The 19,917-nt window shown below is 38.0% G+C and overlaps 1 protein-coding gene across 1 annotated transcript; it reads right to left on the bottom strand.

Moving 5' to 3' along the window:
• Positions 1–957: 957 nt before the first annotated feature.
• On the bottom strand, positions 958–12,088 carry dusp16 (dual specificity phosphatase 16). The gene is made up of 6 exons (XM_073838033.1): positions 11,511–12,088; positions 8,252–8,387; positions 6,365–6,528; positions 6,133–6,292; positions 5,365–5,488; positions 958–4,219 (listed from the first exon to the last, which is right to left on the bottom strand). The coding sequence occupies exons 1-6, from the start codon at positions 11,733–11,735 to the stop codon at positions 3,382–3,384; spliced, it is 1,647 nt and encodes a 548-aa protein (XP_073694134.1). The 5' UTR covers positions 11,736–12,088; the 3' UTR covers positions 958–3,381.
• Positions 12,089–19,917: the final 7,829 nt, after the last annotated feature.

The raw sequence follows: 19,917 nt of genomic DNA, 5'->3' as shown, positions 1-19,917 counted from the left end.
TACTTATAAACACTCAGTTGGCGAAACGAATAAAACTCTGAACTCTTAAATGTGACGTGTGCGCGCATATTGTTGATGATGCTGTACCGCATCTGTAGCACTAGAGGGCGACAAACACCCGCTGTTTTAATGTAAAAACTTGTGAAATCGTTCATTAACAAGAAACCACATATACAGGTGACTTATAAACAGTAAATACATTAGAACGCTGATTCTTTAAGTTTTTTTTTCTTTCTATTAGGATTTGAAAAGTTTTCACTAAAGCGTTATAAGCCATGAACCAGCGAATCACATTACACATTGCAGATATATATACTAAATTTATATTTATTACATTAAAAACAATAAATTAATATATTACTATTTATTATTATTTAAAAAAAATTAGAGCATAGGGAGAGCGGCTCGATTACGTCATTCGCGGTGCTTCATTTGAAGTGGGCGGAGCTATAAATATTAAATCGGGCGGAGCTAAAAAAAAACGCATTTGGAGTGCTTTGCTCGCTGACTGGTGGTTTTTTCTGGGCAGCATCTTGGGAAATGTAGTTTTTCACCACAAATTCCGCTAAAAAAAACATGACTTTAAAAATAAGTTTAATTAATGCGAACTGATAACTTCGAAAAATGTGTATTCAAACGATTGACAAGCTCAGAGCTCACAAAAGGTCTGTCTTTGAGGTTAATCAATTATTATTAGAAGTAAAGAGAAAATTATTACGTGATCATCTGTGGTCCAATCACAGCCAGCATGTTCATTTGTTTTTGTTTTTTGCTCAATATTGCAAACCTGTATTTGTTAAATGGTATTTTATGTATTATTACGTGTACATTATAATGCATTGCACATTCGCACACTTGTGTCACAGCGCCACCTACAACGTGGACCCGGTTTATAGACTGATCCAGATGAAGATCAGCTCTACACATCCAATGTTTTAATGGAGACAGCTGAAGATGTTCAAGTACCACTTGTGTTTTATTTCAACAATCAATAAACAGCTACTGATTAATATCTCCAGAAACGCTCTCGCTCATCTCACAGCGGCACCATCCGAGACACCAATGACAAAAATAATGTCTGATCTGTCTTATGAATGATTATATCATCAGTCATTTGACTTTATTGTAAAAATATAAAACACTGATCACTGTAGATTTGAGGTCTGTGTAAAAGCATATCGAATGCGATTCAGAGACTCGTGATTCAGACGCTGCTTCCGATTCGTTCAGTCTTCAGCTCAATTTCACAGCTTTAGGCAACTCTGATTCTGTCCTTCTGTTCAAAGTCATCAAACGCAAATCAGAGGAAGATGGTTTCAGCACGATGAGGACGGTCCGAATGAGTCTTTATGGAGCTCGACAGCTGATCCTGGAACAGATGATTCAATGCAGATGATCAACGACCTCTGACGACCCTTGAAGAAGGCAAACCTGTACAATTAATCACAGGTCATGGAGAAAAGAGAAACGCAGACACACTGAAGTGTATCTCATCTGTAAAGTGCTCAGACGAATGAAGTGCATCTCGTCTGTGTCTCATCAGGTCTGACGTCTCGCGTGAAGAAGCTGCTGGAGGTTTGGAGGGTTCTGGATGCAGCACTAGCGAATCGAATCGAATCCTGCGTCTGTGTGTGAATGACGGACGAGCTGCTGCCGAGAAACACAGAAGCGTCACGTAGCAGTCTGTTCAACCTTGATAGAAACGAGCATCATCACACGTTTGAGCCTGACGATGGAGAGAATCACAGATTTGTGTGTGGGTTTGATTCTAGATCTCCAACAGATTCCTGAGATCATAATTCAACACATGCAAGCCAAAAATACAACAAAAGACGCTCTTAAGGCAAGACACTACAGGCAAACCACTGTGTTTTCTGACAGTATTTTCTGATAAAAAGAGGAATCCAAAATTTTGAACCTGGATTTATCCAATGTTCAGTTTTATGTACTGGAAATATATGCATATGATTGCATATTTAATTAGGCAATGCCTCATGTTGTGTATTACTATTTAAACAACATTTCAGGAAAAAAATGGTTTGTTATTCTTAGGCCTGGTTTCACAGACAGGGCTTAGACTAAGCCAGGACTAGGCCATAGTTCAATTAGGACATTTAAGTAATTTTTATAAACATGCTTAGAAAAAAAACATTACTGGTGTGCATCTTGAGACAAAACAATGGCACTGATATATTTTAAGATCAAACAGTGCCAGTTTCTTTCAGCTGAAACAGCTCAGACTTACATTTTAGTCTAGGACTAGGCTTAAAGGAATAGTTCACTTTCATAACAACAATGCACAGATAATGTACTCACCCTCTTGTCATCCAAGATGTTCATGTCTTTCTTTCCTCACTCGTGAAGAAATTATGTTTTTTTGAGGAAAACATTTCAGGATTTCTCTCTTTAGAATGGATATGGATGGCGCCCCGAAGTTTGAACTTCCGAAATGCAGTTTAAACGCAGCTTCAAAAGACTCCAGTCGAGGAGGAAGGGTGTTATCCAGCCAAATGATCGGTTATTTTTGAAACAAATTGACAATTTATATACTTTTTAACCTCAAATGCTCGTCTTGTCTGGTCTCTGCACATTTGAAGTCTGTGTGATTGGGGTAAATACAGTTAGGGTATGTCTGAAAACTCCCATCTCATTTTCTTCCCTAACTTCAAAATCACCTTAGATCGCTGCAAAAGTAGTGTTTACAAAGTGAACATACAAAGAAACTCAAACGCCCTTTACAAAAAAAAGGTAAAAACAGCATTGTAGAACGATTTTGACATTGAAGACATAAACGAGATGGGAGTTTTTAGACGTCCCCTAACTGCATTGACCTGGATTCTACTGACCACACATTCACTGCGCAGAGATGAGACAAGACCAGCATTTGAGGTTAAAAAGTATATAAATTGTCAATTTGTTTAGAAAATAACCAATCGTTTCGCTAGATAAGACCCTTCCTCCTCGACTGGGATCGTTTAGAGCCTTTTGAAGCTGCATTTAAACTGCATTTGGGAAGTTCAAATTTCGGGGCGCCATCCATATCCATGATAAAGAGAGAAATCCTGAAATGTTTTCCTCAAAAAAACACAATTTCTTTACGACTGAGGAAAGAAAGACATGAACATCTTGGATGACAAGGGGGTGAGTACATTATCTGTGCATTGTTGTTATGAAAGTGAACTACTCCTTTAAGCCCTGTCTGTGAAACCGGAGGTTAATGTAATCTATCAGCCGGTGATGTATATTAAGGTTTACCCGTTGTAGTATCTTGCCTTAATTTATATTGTGAGGTACTGGATGTCTGGCGTTCAGAGAGACCAGGTCGAGTTCAAATATGAATAAAAACAAAGCAAAGAAGAAAAATGACTGTGTGTTGAGTCCTCAGGAGACCTCGATGATTTCCATGCTGCCGGAAAAGCTGGACTGGCTGTTCCTCTTGCCCATCTCCTCTCTGGATCGGCTGTCCGTCATGCCGTCCATCTGGCAGCTCCTGCGCTTCAGCTGCTTCTCGAAGCTGCTCTCTTCATGCCAGCTCCTGCGGGAGTCTCCTCCGTCCCCGCTGCGCTGCCGCCCGCGTCGCCTCACCGCCTCCAGACCCGGAGCGCAGCCGTACTGAGCGCCACCGCCGCCGCCGCTGAAGATAGCCGAGGTGGAGTAGAAGCGTGCAGACTCTGAGGAGAGGAACCAGCCTCCGGCCACGGGTCCCAGGACGATGTCTGAGTGCCAGCCCTTCAGCGTGCCCGCCGTCAGTTTAGACGGGTGCTGTGAACAGGACTGGACCCCTGCCGGAGCTCCATCTACGCTGCCGCTGCGCTGGAGTGTCTTGTTCGCGTGATCTTCGGCCGGACTTTGCTCTGAAACCTCCTGCACCGGCGAGAACTGGCAGGGCTTGCTTTCTGTGCTGACGGGAAAGGCTCGCAGAGGCGCTCCGGGTTCGCCGTACGACTTGATGTCCAGGGAGAATGAGCGTTTGGGCCGGACATTCTCCTCCGGCTCCTTGCCGAGCTGAAGGCCGCAGAGCGCCCGGGCCAGCAGATGCTCCTCAGGGACGCCGGCCAGAACGCAGGGCATCGTCAGCGGCTCCTGCTTCTGTTCGTCTGACGCCGGTCGGGGTTTGAGAGGTGCGTCGCTCGTGCTCTTCAGCTTCTTCTCGAAGTCCAGCAGCTGACCCAGGAAGTTGAAGTTTGGCGAGATGGTCGGCCGTTTCTCCTTCACGAATCTGCAACGGACACGGATGTGGTGACACAGGTCCAGCCTTTTTTTTTTTGCAATTTTATATCTTGCAATTCTAACTTTTTTTCCTCAGAATTATGAATATGCAATTGCAAGAAAAATTTCAATTGTAAGAAAATAGTCATATTATTTTCCAGAGAATTGGACTGTATAAATCGCAATATGCAAGTTTATATATAGAAAAAAGTCATAATTGTACATTATAAACTAGCAATTGCAAGAAAAGTGTCCATAAATTGAGGGGAAAAAATTACAGAATTGTAAAAAAAAAAAAAAAAAAAAAAAAAAAAAAGGTCAGGATTGCCAGATATAAACTCGCAATTGTGATAAATAAAGTCAGATTTGCAAGATGTGAACTCACGATTGTGAGAACATTTTCAGAATTGCAAGAAAAAAATACCAGAATTGCAAGATATAAACTTGCAATTTCGAAAAAAATAAATAAAGTCTGAATTGCAAGAAAAAAGTCTAAATTGCATATAAACAAACTTCCAATTGCAAGGAAAAAAAAGAGGATTGTGAAAAAAAAAGTCAGAATTGCACAATATAAACTTGCAATGGTAAGAAAAAGTCAGAATGACAGAATTAAAAAAAAAAAGCCAGATTTCCAAAATATAAACTCCCAATTTAGATTAAAAAAAAAGTCAGAATTAAACAATATAAACTTCAGTAATTTAAAAATCAGTAATTTAAGAAAAAAAAAATGACAGGGTTGTGAGAAAAAAGTCAGTATTGCGAGATATTAACTCGCAATTACGAGAAAAAAGTCCAAATTGTGAGAAAAAAAAGTCAGAATTGCACAATATAACCTCGCAATAGCAAGAAAAAAGTCAGAATTGCGAGCGAAAAAAAGCCAAAATTGCAAGTTATAAACTTGCTATTCCAATAAAAAAAAGTCAGAATTACGAGATAAAATGTCACAATTATGTTGTTTTATTTTTTATTCAGAGGCAGAAACAGGCTTCCAGAGTGAGCCACTCCAGGCAAAACAAAACCTTTCATTAAGCTAAACGTACTAATAATTTCTGTATTTTTATTGATGCATGGATGATGTCACCTTTAATTCAATTCAGCTCAACAAGCACTATGAGATTCACCCAGATGAATAAAAGCTCCCAGAATCTGTTATACCTGTATGCTTCATCTAACGACATGTCCATCCTCTTCATGATGTAGGCGATGGCGATGGTGGCCGAGCGAGAGATTCCCGCCAGACAGTGAACCAGGACTCTGGCGTTACTGGCCTTGGCTTTCTCTGACAGGAAACACACAAAAACACTTCCTGTCAGCTGACCTCCCACTCTCAACATGACTCTCATTATTATGTCTACGTAGAAGAAATTAAATGTTTACAAAGGCCAACCAATGAAATTAGTAACTGGAAGAGAAAAAAAGGCAACTGAACTAAAAATGAAACAGAATTAAAAAATCAAGCGCTTGCACATATGTGACTCTGGAGCACAAAACCAGTCTTAAGTCGCTGGGGTATATTTGTAGCAATAGCCAAAAATACATTGCATGGGTCAAAATTTTTGATTTTTCTTTTATGCCAAAAATCATTAAGAAATTAAGTAAAGTTCATGTTCCATGAAGATTTTTTGTAAAATTCCTACTGTAAACATATCAAAATGTAATTTTTGATTTGTAATATGCATTGTTAAGAACCTAATTTGGACAACTTTAAAGGTGATTTTCTCTGTCTTTTTGATTTTTTTGCATCCTCAGATTTCTGATTTTCAAATAGATGTATCTCGGCCAAATATTGTCCTATCCTAACAAACCATGCATCAATAGAAAGCTTATTTATTGAGCTTTCATATGATGTATACATCTCAGTTTTGTCAAATTTAACCTTATGACTGGTTTTGTGGTCCAGGGTCACATATGTTGGTGTCTAACCTATGAACTCCACGGATCGGTCCAGCCAGGGCAGGATCTTCTCGCAGAAGCTGTCGTTGACCGGCACGCGCAGGAAATGCGAGTCGGGGATGAAGTCTGGTTTGGGGCAGGTGTTGCTGGCGTTCAGCACGTAAGCGATGTCGTTCTGCTGCATGAGCTCCTGCGGGAACACAAACATCAGCAGGTGTTCATGTGACAGACGCACTTGTAACATCTCTGTAGTGAATCTCACCTTGTTGAGCACGTCTCTCTGGCAGCCCAGGTACAGGTGCGGCAGGATCCGCGTCGGCCCGCTGCTGCTGACAGGGAGACAGGGCTGAGAGATGCAGGACGGCACCAATGTGGACTTGCCTTCACACAGACCCGGGAACAGATGCGAGAACGCCACAAAACCACCTGCGGACCAGGATACAACACAGACTGGTGTCTAATGAGGCTGAATGGAGACTCATATGTCGAGCACATCATGTCTTCGAGTTTGCATTTAAGTTTGTGTTGGTCTGTCGTCACTATAAATAACTTTACATGAAAACTAACACTAATGAAAATTAGAAATGCTGCCTTGCCATCTAAATAGTAAAGAGTTGAAGCACTAACTTGAAATAAATAACTAAAACAAACTTAAAAACAAAATTAAAATTGACTTAAAACTTAAAGTCATTTAAAAAGCTGAAGCACTAAAATGACTAGGTGTAAAATAAAAATTGAAAACTGAAATAAAACAGACTAAAATGGAAAAAATAAAATGAAATGGAAACCTAAATAGTAATATTTTAAAAAGTTGAAGCACTAAAATTATTAATTGGTATTAAATAAAAACTGAAACTTAACTAAAACAAACTAAAACCGAATTAAACTAAACGTAAATAGTCATATTGAAAAAAGTTGGAGCGCTAAAATTACTAACTGTAAAATAAAATTAAAAGTAAAATAAAGCAGAATGAAAGTGAAAAATAAAACGAAAACTAAATAGTAATATTTGAAAAGTTGAAGCACTAAAATTGTAAATTGCTATTACATAAAAACTACAACTGAACTAAAACTAAATAAAAAAAAGTCATTTTAAAATGATGAAACACTACAATTACTAACTGAAAAAAAAATAAACAAAAAATGAAACATACAAAAAAAAAAAAAAAAATGGAAAAAAAAAATGTAAAACTGAAAAACAAAATGAAATGGAAGCCTAAATAGTATTTTAAAAAGTTAAATGTGAAGTTAAAAAGTTGAAGCACTCAAATTATTAACTAGTATTAAATAATAACTAAAACAGAAAAAAAAAATATTAAACTTAAATAGTCATATTTTAAAAAGCTAAAGCAATGGAAAAATGGAAAATGGAAATAAATAAAAACTAAAACAGAACTAAAGAAGACTAAAACTGAAAAATAAATAAATAAATAAATAAATAATAATAATAATAATAATAATAATAATAATAATGGAAACGTAAATTTGGAAAAAAAACGTTGAAGCACTGAAGTTGTTAACTGGGATTAAATAAAGTCTAATTATGACTGACAAATGAAAAATGAAAACATAATAGTGACGTTCAACCGAAATGACGTTAAAAGTATTATAATGAGTTATAACTGAAGACGCACCAAACATGTTCACCTCACTAGTTCAACTGTACGCTGATAAGTGACGTCACTGTCGTGTGTCTTTGACCTCTTTATAGTCACGTATGATACGGATATCTGATCATGAGTCAGTCTGATCTCTCTACGTGTCGATCAATCGCTAGCGGTGTGTTCTACTGTTACACAACACCGAGCTGGTTATCAGCGGCTCACTGATGACATCCTCACCTGACAGCTGACCTGACCAGGAAAAACCAGACGAACATTACAGTAACATTCAAAAGAGGAACAAGCACACCAAACAAAAGTCCAGTGAGCTTCAGTTCCTCTCATCTCTGGATTCACTTCCTGTGTGATGTCAGCAGCAAATGTCACACACACACACACACACACACACGCACACACACACACGGTTATGTAATGATGAGGTCATACTAAAGCTGTAGAGAGTGTTTGTACCTCAAATACTAGAGTCAAAATAATGAAATATGAGCAGAACAAACTCAACAAACACTGTTCAAGTGTGTTATGTGTACCTGAGAGCAAGTGGACCGATGGGAAACTCTTCTCCAGCTTGGCCAATAGGACGCAGAGGAAGGCCTCTGATGAGAGGGAGGCGGGGTCAGATGAGCTCTGGTCATACACCACGACCTCTTGACCCTGGAGCTCCAGCTGAAACACACACACACATATGTGACCCTGGACCACAAAACCAGTCATAAGGTAAAATTTTACAAAACTGAGATGTTTACAACATATGAAAGTTCAATAAATAAGCTTTCCATTGATGTATGGTTTGTTAGGATAGGACAATATTTGGCCGAGATACATCTATTTGAAAATCTGAAATCTGAGGGTGCAAAAAAATCAAAATACTGAGAAAATCACCTTTAAAGTTGTCCAAATTAAGTTCTTAACAATGCGTATTACTAATCAAAAATTACATTTTGATATATTTATAGTAGGAATTTTACAAAAAATCTTCATGGAACATGATCTTTACTTAATTTCCTAATGATTTTTGGCATAAAAGAAAAATCAATAATTTTGACCCATACAATGTATTTTTGGCTATTGCTACAAATATACCCCAGCGACTTAAGACTGGTTTTGTGGTCCAGGGTCACATATAATGAAATACTGTTCATATCTGCTCCCTATTCCCTGTTTTCTAGTTGTATTCAGAGTAAAATCTCTTAATACTGCAATACTATCACTGACATTCTGACATTTATCTGATAGCTCTATATTTATACTCATGTTTGTCCAGCTGTGTCAGTGTAGTTTTCTACTTTATTTAGTAGCTTGCAGTGTTTGGGGAAAGTTACTTTTAAAAATAATGCATTACAATATTGCACTACTCCATACAAAAAGTAACCAATTGTGTTACTTAGTTACTTAGTACTTTTTATGGAACATAATGCATTGTGTTACTTTTGTGTTACTTTTTGTCACCTAATAACAACAAAAAAAGTTATTTTAGGCAACTATAAAGGCCTTTTTACACTAAAAGTATTTGACAGCTCTGGACCACAAAACCAGTCATAAGGAAATTGAGAAATTGATCATTGCATCATCTGTATTTCATTATATGTGACCCTGGACCACAAAACCAGTCTTAAGGAGATACCCCTGACACTGTAAAGCGCTTTGAGTGTCTAGAAAAGCGCTATATAAATGTAATGAATTATTATTATTATTATTATTATCTGTAAGCTGAAAAAATAAGCTTTCCAGGCAAGTATGGTTTGTTAGGATAGGACAAGATCTGGTCAAGATACAAACTGAGGGTGCAAAAAAATCAAAATATTGAGAAAATCGCCTTTAAAGTTGTCCAAATGAAGTTCTTAGTAATGCATATTATTAATAAAAAATTACGTTTTGATATATTGGAATGGAACATGATTTTCACTTAATATCCTAATGATTATCATCATTAAATAAATAGATAATTTTGACCCACACAATGTATTTTTGGCTGTTGCTACAAATATTCCTGTGCTGTTTTTGTGGTTTTAGGTCAAAAATAATCCTCATGCTCAAGGAAGTGTCTCTGTATCTCACTTCCAATTTCTCTCAACACAGGATAGGAGTGCTATCAGTGAATAAATGGGAAAATTACTTGAAAAAGTAACTCAAATATTTCATTGTAAATTTAAAAGTAATGCATTACTTTATTAGTTACTTGGAAAAGTAATCTGATTACATAACTTGCATTACCCCCCAACGCTGGTAGCTTGTAGTGTTGCGAACGTTTGAAAGTGAAGCTGGTGTTGAAGATCTCAGGTGGTTTCTGGCCCGGTTAAAGCAGTGACCCACATTACATCACTCACATCCTCTGATTGAAACTGGACTCTAGATGAGCAGATGCTCGGTCTGAACACTGACAGATATAAAGTGCGATACGCACTGACAGAGACTAAGTGCTTGCACAGATAACTATGGGATGAGGTCACTCGGCAACCTGTTGCTAAGGCGTCTCGATGGCCCTCGAGAGAGACGATGGCTTGTTTGTTTCATTTGTTCATTATGGACACACAGACTCAGGTCTGCTGCACACTTCAACTCTATAGCCAGTATCTCATTGATTTTCATTACAAGCATTGGAATTTCACTTTATAAATATCAGCATCTGCACCAGATTTGCTCAGTTTGAGTCTCTGAATAAAACTGAGCTGTTTTTTTTACTTCATATTCTCACTATATCAGACTATATGAGCCATGAAAGCCTGATGCATCACATATGCAAACTTTTGTTTCAGATCTTTACCGATTCAGACTAAATCAGACGTTCAGCAGGATACAGTGCCTGGCAAAAGTATTCATACCCCTTCATTTTTTTTCACATTTTGTTTTGTTGCAGCATTATGTTAAACTGCTTTAAATGAGTTTTTCCCCACATCAATTTACACTCCATACACCATAATAATGACAAAGCAAAAACCAGATTTGCTAATTTTACAAATTTATTAAAAATAAAACACTGAAGTAAGTACATTGCATAAGTATTCATACCCTTAACTCAGTCCATAGTTGAAGCACCTTTACAGCCTCAAGTCTTTTTGGGTCTGATGTGACAAGCTTTGCACATCTGCCATTCTTTGCCTCACCTTTTCTCCTCTCCATCTCTGTCAGCTTGGACATTTTCTAGAGTCCTAGTTGTTCCAGTCGTCTTCCATTATGGAGAATGCTTCTGTCAACCTTCAATGCAGCAGATTTGTTTCTGAACTCTTCTCTAGATCATCGCCTTAACGCAAGTCTGTCACTGAGCTCTACAGACAGTTATCTTGGTTTTTGCTCTGATCTGCATTTTCAGCTGTTAGACCTTTTCTGAGAGGTGTGTGTCTTTCTAAATCAGACTCATTCACATGAATTTGCCACAGTTTAACTCCACTCCAAGTGTAGGAACATCTAGAAGCAATATGAATGCTCCTGAGCTAAATTTCCAGTGTCCCAGAAAAGGGTATGAATACTTATGCAACGGGATCTTTTCAGTTTTTTATTTTTAATAAATTTGCACAAATGTTAAAAACCTATTTTTTGCTTTGCCATTATGGAGTAGGGAGTGTAGACTGATGTGGGGAATAAAAAGTAATTTAAAGTAGTTTAACATAAGGCAGCAACATAACAAAATGTGAAAAAAAATGAAGGGGTACGAATAATTTCGCAAGGCACTGTATTCACACTGCTCTTTTACATGCAACGCGCGATTTAGATCCAAAACACTAGTTTGACTGTAAAAGAGCAGCCTGAACAACATTTATAGACTCATCTTATTCCTGTAGTTTTACGCACCTTCCTCTTGGCCGAATGCTGCAGGAGTTCACTGATCTGGATCTTGTCCTGCTGTAGTCTCCTCTTCATCAGTTTGGAGCAGTTGACGTTCACGGCCTCCAGGATGTGACACGCGTTATACTCCACGAACGGACGGCTGTCGATCAGCAGCACACGGTCCAGGCCGCCCTCCAGCAGAGCTACCAGACCCTCAGCCCCGATGGGCCGCGCCGCACGTTCGCACATACCCACAATCCCTCAGTCCGTCTCTGCGCTAACAGTCTCTCTGTCTCAGTGACGCTGCCGGCGGGCCCTCAGGAGATCAACGGCCCCATTGTAGCAGCTGATGATGTCATTCTGGTGGCGTTCGGCAGGCGGCCCAAGAACGTATGAGAAAAAGCCAGAGGAAACTCCAGAGGAAAAACACACTTATATGCAGTCTGTGTGTGTGTGTGTGTGTGTGTGTGTGTGTGTGTGTGTGTGTTTGGGGCGAAGTGGCTGATGGGAGTTTCTTTCACACCATCACAGGGGCTCCACAGACTGGCGACAGCGGTGTGACCTCATGCACCTCCTTGCCACTGAGCTCCATCATGAAGATCTCCTGCTGAGACACAAAAACAACCCGTGAAACTTCACGTCCAGTGTTGGGAAAGTTATTTTTAAAAAATAATGCATTACAATATTGCATTATTGCGTTAGAGAAAGTAACCAATTGAGTTACTTAGTTACTTTATGAAATGTAATGCATTACATTACTTTTGTGTTACCTTTTGTCACCTGGGCTGGGCTTGTTTGTTTGTTTATAATAACAAAAAAAACCAACGGTTGTAATTTTGGCAACTGTAAGGGCCCTTTCACACCAAAAGTGAAATTATTAAGCCTCAGGTTAAAGGAATAGACTCTGCTCATAACTCCTAATTTCTCTCAACATGGGGACAGGAGATAAAATGAGTAAATGAGGAAATAAATGAGGAAATTAAGGAACTTGTGTTACTTATTTTAAAAAAGTAATGTTACTTTACTAGTTACTTGGAACAAATAATCTGATTACGCAACTTCACGTCACACTGCATTTGTAATAGACAAAATCTGTTTGTTTTTTTAACTGATTTAGGTCTAAATTGGACATTTAAAGGGATCATCGGGTGCAAAACTAACTTTTTACATGTTTGAACATTAATGTGTGTTGGTAGTTTGTGAACACAACCACCCTACAATGATAAAAATACACCCAGTGGTATTTTTTAATCTTTAAAAGTAATATCCCCTTTTTAAATCAGTTCATTCTTAGCTTGTTGTTGTGACGAAACACATTTGATTGACATGAGCGCCTTACCTTAGCCCCGCCCTCACCGAGCTGAAACAGTCTGAATGCGATCGCCATTGTGTGACTCGGGTGCAGAGGAACTCTAATGGAGCGATTGAGGTGTTCTGTTGTTGAATGTAATAATGAACAAAGCAGTCGCCATTTACTACCGACATCTGAGCCTCTGAAGACACAGAGGTTTAACCTTACTTTCGTTTTTAAATGGAAAGTGCCAATCCCGATCTACATACGCATCTATCTTCCTGCGAATCGTTTCTGATGCAGCTTCACCCACAGCAGAAGTGAGGATAAGGGTTTTTTATGCATCTTTGCAAATGGCCATTCTTAATAATGTGCTTGTTGGCAAGTTTTGCAGATAAATGTGGCTAAATGCAGCTAAACATGGCTAAATGCGGCTAAAGTAAACATTATCCCAGAGAGGGGCGGGGCGAGCAGAGCTCGGTGGCATTTAAAGGGGCCATGTCTTAAAATGAGCTGAAATTTTGCAGAGCTGATTTTGACAAGGAAAAAGGGTGTTTTTTTTACACTACTATTGAGAATTTTTAACCAAAGTATTTTAGAGACTTTTCATTGAGACCCTAAAGAATCATATGAACTTGTGGAAAATTGGCATCCGATGACCCCTTTAACAAATCGAAGAGTAATATACATATTAATGATGTGAGAGTTTGTGCGTTACAGTGACTTCATCATGAAAACAGCTCATTCAAACAGAATGTGCCATTTCATAGTGTATATTTTGTTGACAGCAGCTTTGAGTTTATGTGTTTGTTGGTTTGTGAGTTCTAAAAATAAGAAAGGTCTGTTTTAATTTTGTCATGCTCTCATTAATGCATACACAGAAACCAGTGAAATTCCCCTGTGTTCCGTAAAAACCTGCCAGTTAGTCCTGTATGACGAGAAAATCCCAACATCAACAACCGCAGCAGCATGACAGACAATAAAACATACGGTACAGCGTTCCAGAATGACAGCAGTTGTACCATCAACCACTGATTACGTCATGTGATTAGGATGAATTCTGATTGGCTGTCAATAAGCTAGGATTCCAAAGCGATTCCAACAATATCATTGCCGTTATTGTGATAATTATCACCAGTGTTGGGGGTAACACAAAACAAGTAATGCAAGTTATTTTAAATTTAAATTTATTTTAAATTTACAACAAAATATCTAAGTTACTTTTTCAAATAAGTGAGTTAATTTGTTTTCCCATTTTATTCACTGACAGCTCTCCTGTCCCCGTGCAGAGTCACTTCCTTCAGTCTGAGGCTTATTATTTTCACTTTTGGTGTGAAAGGGTCTTTAGAGTTGACAAAATATAACTTTCAGGTTTTTTTGTTTTTTAAAAAAAATAAACAAGCCCAGCCTAGGTGATAAAAAATAACACAAATGTAACAAAGCATTACGTTCCATAAAAAGCAATAAGATACTTTTTTATTGAGTATAAAACGGCATATTGTAATGCATTACTTTTAAGTTACTTTCCCCAACACTGGTTATTCAAATTCCAGAGTTCAAATTTCGTAGTTATAGTTATTAATAGTTATCATTGCAGCTCTTGTTGTGAACGGGCCATAAATAGTGTTGCTATCGCCAACGAAAATTAATTAAAATATCGTTAAATTAACTAAATATCGTTGTCAACGAACCTTTATCACGTGACGAAAGCGAGACGAGACGAAGCGTAAATGCTGGTCATGTGACGATGACTATAATTAAATATATAATGCAATATCGTTGACAAATAAAAATGAGACTAAATGTGGTTTACAAAATAAAATGTATGCTAGAATGTCTCTATATTCTAGTTGACGAAAACCAGATGAAACAAAATGTTATAACGTTAGATTGATTTTTGTCTTGTTTCTAGTCAAAATATCTAAAAATTCTTAAATTGAGATTAATTTACTAAATAAGCAAAATTATGCAAGATATTTAGTCTTGTTTCCAGGGGGGGAAACTAAATTAAAGGATTAGTTCACTTTCATAACAACAATGTAGAGATAATGTACTCCCACCCTTGTCATCCAAGATGTTCATGTCTTTCTTTCCTCAGTCGTAAAGAAATTGTTTTTTTGAGGAAAACATTTCAGGATTTCTCTCTTTATCATGGATATGGATGGCGCCCCGAAGTTTGAACTTCCCAAATGCAGTTTAAATGGAGCTTCAAAAGACTCTAAACGATCCCAGTCGAGGAGGAAGGGTCTTATCTTATTTTCTTGGCAGTTTTGTACATTAGGGTTGTATGTTACATCTAATGTTGTTAAATTAATGTTTTTTGCATTATTTCAGTTTTATGTGTGTTCCCATGATGGTGTTTAGTGTTTGTGTGAATGACACTGTGCATCTTCTATAAATGTTATTATTTAAAACCTCCTTGTGATGGGCTTTGGTTGATCATGGGATGTTGTCATCACCACCTGCTTTTGGTGGTTATCAGTGCATTACAAAGGTACAAAACTGATTTCAGTACTTCAAAAGGTTGGTACATCACCATTACATCAGTTAAAAAATTCAGAAATTATGGTATTTACCTGTATATTTAAGTGAAAACTGTAAAACATTGCTGCCGTATTTTTCACAGTAAAACTCTGCTAACCACAGCTGCCAGGTTTTACCGTAAATTTTACGGCTTTTTTTGTTTTACAGTGTAAGACAAGCCTTTTTTGCAGTGTAATATACTAACATGTATGAACTGTTGGCAAGACTTTATAAAGGCTGCTTGAATTCAGAAGGTAAACAGAGTCAATCATGACCTCAGGATCAGTTTTAAACCGTGATAGATGCATCAGCTCAAAGAGTGAAAGCAAAGTCCAGATGTGAGCGAGACCGAAGCCACGCTGACGTGAGAAGTTGAGCTTGACACGCGTGTGCGGAGGCGGCAACATGAGACGGCGTGACGTCATCGTGAACAGGGTCTGTTCGGGCCTCCAGGAGAAAAGCGTTTCCATCCCCCATCAAATATTGAACAAAACCAGAGTTTCTGCATCTAGTGTTTCCCTCTAATAACATGAAACTGGAGCGACGAGCATTTCCACACATAAAACACAGATCTGATTACAGACGTCATGGAGTCGTTTCTCACAACGTTCATTTCTAGATCTGCTCAGATCGTCCTGCTTTAGGATGGTTCGGGATTCATTGGGCTCTGATGAGCTGCACACAAACACTGAACGTTTCTTCATTAGCTTTTATTGTTTTTCTCAGCTTGAGCTGCAATCGTAAATTGTCGGCGGACGCATTGGAACCATGATTTCTTCGAGTCTCATCACGGTTTCAATTTTCTCTGACCTTGCTTGCGTAGGCCGAGTTGAATTAAAATTGTTTGCTGTGTGTTTTTCTGACCGAAGGTTAATAGCTCAACCTGCCTGGAAGAGATAACAGTCGGAGGACTTTGACCCGTCCGCCGGCCGTAAGAACACAAACAGATCAAACCAGGCTGAAATCAAACCGCTTTAAAGACCACAGACGCTGTAAAGTGTAAATGAAACGTGCAAACTGAGATTTCCAGTCTCTGAGGTGAACGTCAGTCTAAAGTCACAATGAAACCTCTAAAATGATGTTAAACACTGCTGTTCTAAAATCAAATTTAAGATTGCAAGAATCTGTATGTTGTGTAATCAATATATCAATAATAGCCGGTGGAAAAAAAAACAGATTTTATGCATAATGAGGGACTTCAGAACCATATTTTAACATTTCTATGCTTTACTACTTCCAGAAAGCCTTGTCTGAACGTTTGAAACTGTTGTAAAAGCTTAAAGTTAAAAAACTAGATAGATAGATAGATAGTTTAACATGTTTTAGCATGTTGTTAGCATGACTAGCATGCTGCTAGCATGTTTCTAGCCTGATTAATATGTTCCTAACATGTTTTTAACACATTTTAACATGTTGCTAATGTGTTTCTAGCATGATTACCATGTTGTTAGCATGTTCCTAGATTGTTTCTAGCATGATTAACATAGCATAGCATACTTCTAGCTTGATTACCATGTTGTTAACATGTTTCTAGCTTGCTTAGTATGTTGTTAACATGATTAACATGCCATTAGCATGTTTCTAACATGATTACCATGTTGTTAGCATGTTTTATCATGATTAGCATGTTGTTAACATGTTTCTGACATGAGTATAGTGTTGTTAGCATGATGCATGATTAACATGTTGCTAACATGTTTTTAGTACATTTTAATGTTGCTAACGTGTTTCTACCATGATTATCGTGTTGTTAGCATGTTTCTAGATTGTTTCTAGCATGATTAACATGTTGTTAGCATACTTCTAGCTTGATTACCGTGTTAACATGTTTCTAGCTTGTTTCCAGCATGCTTAGTATGTTGTCAACATGATTAACATGTTATTAACTTGTTTTCAACATGTTTTCGTATGTTGCTAGCATGTTTCTAACATGATTAACATGTTTTTAGCACATGTTGCTAACGTGTTTCTAGCATGATTATCATGTTGTTAGCATGTTTCTAGATTGCTTCTAGTATGATTAACATGTTAGCATGCTTCTAGCATGAGTACCGTTTTGTAAGTATACTTCTAGCTTGATTATGGTGTTATTAACATGTTGCTAGCTTGTTTCTAGCAATATTAATGTTGTTAGCATGTTTTTTATTTTGATTAACATGTCGCTAACATGTTTCTGGCCTGATTACCATGTTGTTAACATGTTTCTATTGGATTAACATGTTTAACATGCTACTAATGTGTTTCTAGCATTACTAATTTTAGCTAGCATGCTTTAACACATTGCTAGCATGTTGTAGCATTCTGCTAACATGATAATACATGTCGCTCTCATGTTTTAACATGCGGCTAGTATATTGCACACTGCCATCATGTTTTAGCATGTTATTAACATGATTAACATATTGCTAGCATGAATTAGCATGTTGCTAGCATGCTTTAACATGATGTGCTAAGATAGTCACAAGCTTTGCTGGTAATACACAGCTTAAGCACTCCATAAATGTCTTATTGTACAAAAGTTTTGACGCCCTCAATGTAAGTCTATGGGACTTTTTCGTAGATTTGATCGTCTGTTTAACGAAAATCGTAAGTCTGATCACTTAGAAAAGATATAGCAACCTCAGTCAGACCAGTCTGAAGGTCTGACCCAAGTTTAGTGGTTGTAGCTTTAAAGGTGCCCTAGAATGGAAAACTGTATTTACCTTGGCATAGTTGAATAATAATGTTATGTTCTTGGTTGTGCAGGAGATGTTAAGTGCAGGGATGGTTGGTGTCTGTAACTTACTCAGAAAGGCAAGGAAGACAAATAAGGCGATCTAATAAAATAAAGCCAGCCACTGAAGGGACATAGTTAGCTTAATGCTAGCGGTAGCCTGTTATATTGCTTCACTTACCACATAACCAGAGTAAGGAGAGATGACTGCGCGGACGATGGCCAATGATTTACAGCCCCTGAGCATCACTAACAAGCATCTAAACTTATGCGGTAAGTACTGCCGCTGTAGTATAACGTTACACAGAGCGCATGCGATCACAAACGTGAAAGTAAAATGATGGTGCATTCAAAATGGCAGTTTCAATAAACCGCATATTAATAGCAGCTCGAGCCAATCAGAGCAGAGTTCATCATTATTATTAATGAACCTTCCAAATAAGGTAATAACAGAGCATTTCATTCTAGGGACAAATCCTAGAGTTGTAAATTGACCTGTAAAACCGTTTCTGGAGATTGTTTGCCCTTTCCTATGTCATATACCTTTTATGTAGATATCAGAGAACAATTTCAAACATTGTATATCAATGCATTCTATGGCACTTTTAAAACTCTAGGATGAGATAAAGTCCACATTTAGTCTCAGAAGAAGAAGAAGAAGCAGCTTAAATAGTAGATCTCAAGCCTGATCTAACCAGCTTCTTCTTCAAGTAGGACATTTGTGGAAACGAAATGGTGACGTGAGCACGTTCAGCTTTACGAGGGGAAATTCTCCAATCCTCCAGAACATCACAGATACGAGTTCCTCATTGCCAGATTCGCCACCACAACAAACTGCCGGGAAGCTGAGGCGGATCTTAATGACAGGCCTCCTCCTGCGCGCCTGTGTTTAACGAGGAGACGATAACGAGTTCCAAACGCAACATTACTCTCACTGTCTGTCTGCTGTCAGTCGTGAAGGACCCGCACATCAAGGAGTAGTTCACTTTCAGAACGAACATTTACAGATCATGTACTCAGGCCCTTGTCATCCAAGATATTCAAGTCGTAAGGAAAGTATGTTTTTTGAGGAAAACATTTCAGGATTTCTCTCCATATAGTGGACTTCTATGGTGCCCCTGAGTTTGAACTTCCAAAATGCAGCTTCAGATGGCTCTAAACGATCACAGCCGAGGAAATGAGGGTCTTATCTAGCAAAATGATTGGTTATTTTCAAAAAAAAAATAAAAATTGGAATTTATATACTTTTTAAGATCAAATGCTCATCTCGTTTAGCTCTCATTGTACTCTGTTTAGAGATTAAAAGGTATATAAATCATAAATGTTTTTAGAAAATAACTACTCCTTTAAACATGGAGTGTGAGAGGTTAATTTTAGGAAGTTCTCCTTCAGTACTGTCACACCCCTGGAGCGACGCCAGGTCGCGATTAGCAGACCAACTTCCTCCTCAGACGCTCACAGGACAACATCATACTGACTGACCCTTCATATGGACATCTGGACACGAGTCGCTCCAAACCTTCAGACTCACTTAAACATGATAGAAACACACAAACTCATATTTGTACTCTTCTTGTTTTGTACCTGAAGAGCCATTCTGTTGGGAAATGCTGTCTTTAACTCAATGGGAAAATCTTTCAAATCCTCATACTTGTAAAGAAATGGTTTTAGTGCTGGTGGTTTTAGTCGTGTTTAGTCCGAGTCTGTATTTGTAACATAGAAACAGTCACATAACAACAACACCACCGCAAGTGCTTTCTGTTCCTCCACAGGTAATTTTTATGATGCCACTGGTGAATAAACACGCTGAACTTCCCTTACAGAAATATCCTGAAATGACATGATCATGTGACCTTCACACCCTGAAAACAGACAATAACATAGTACCATGGTATTACCATGTT

The sequence above is a fragment of the Garra rufa genome, chromosome 4 (assembly GCF_049309525.1).
Source record: "Garra rufa chromosome 4, GarRuf1.0, whole genome shotgun sequence".
Classification (NCBI taxonomy): domain Eukaryota; kingdom Metazoa; phylum Chordata; class Actinopteri; order Cypriniformes; family Cyprinidae; genus Garra; species Garra rufa.
Note: the sequence above shows the minus strand (reverse complement) of the source record. Positions and strands in the feature narration are given on the sequence as shown.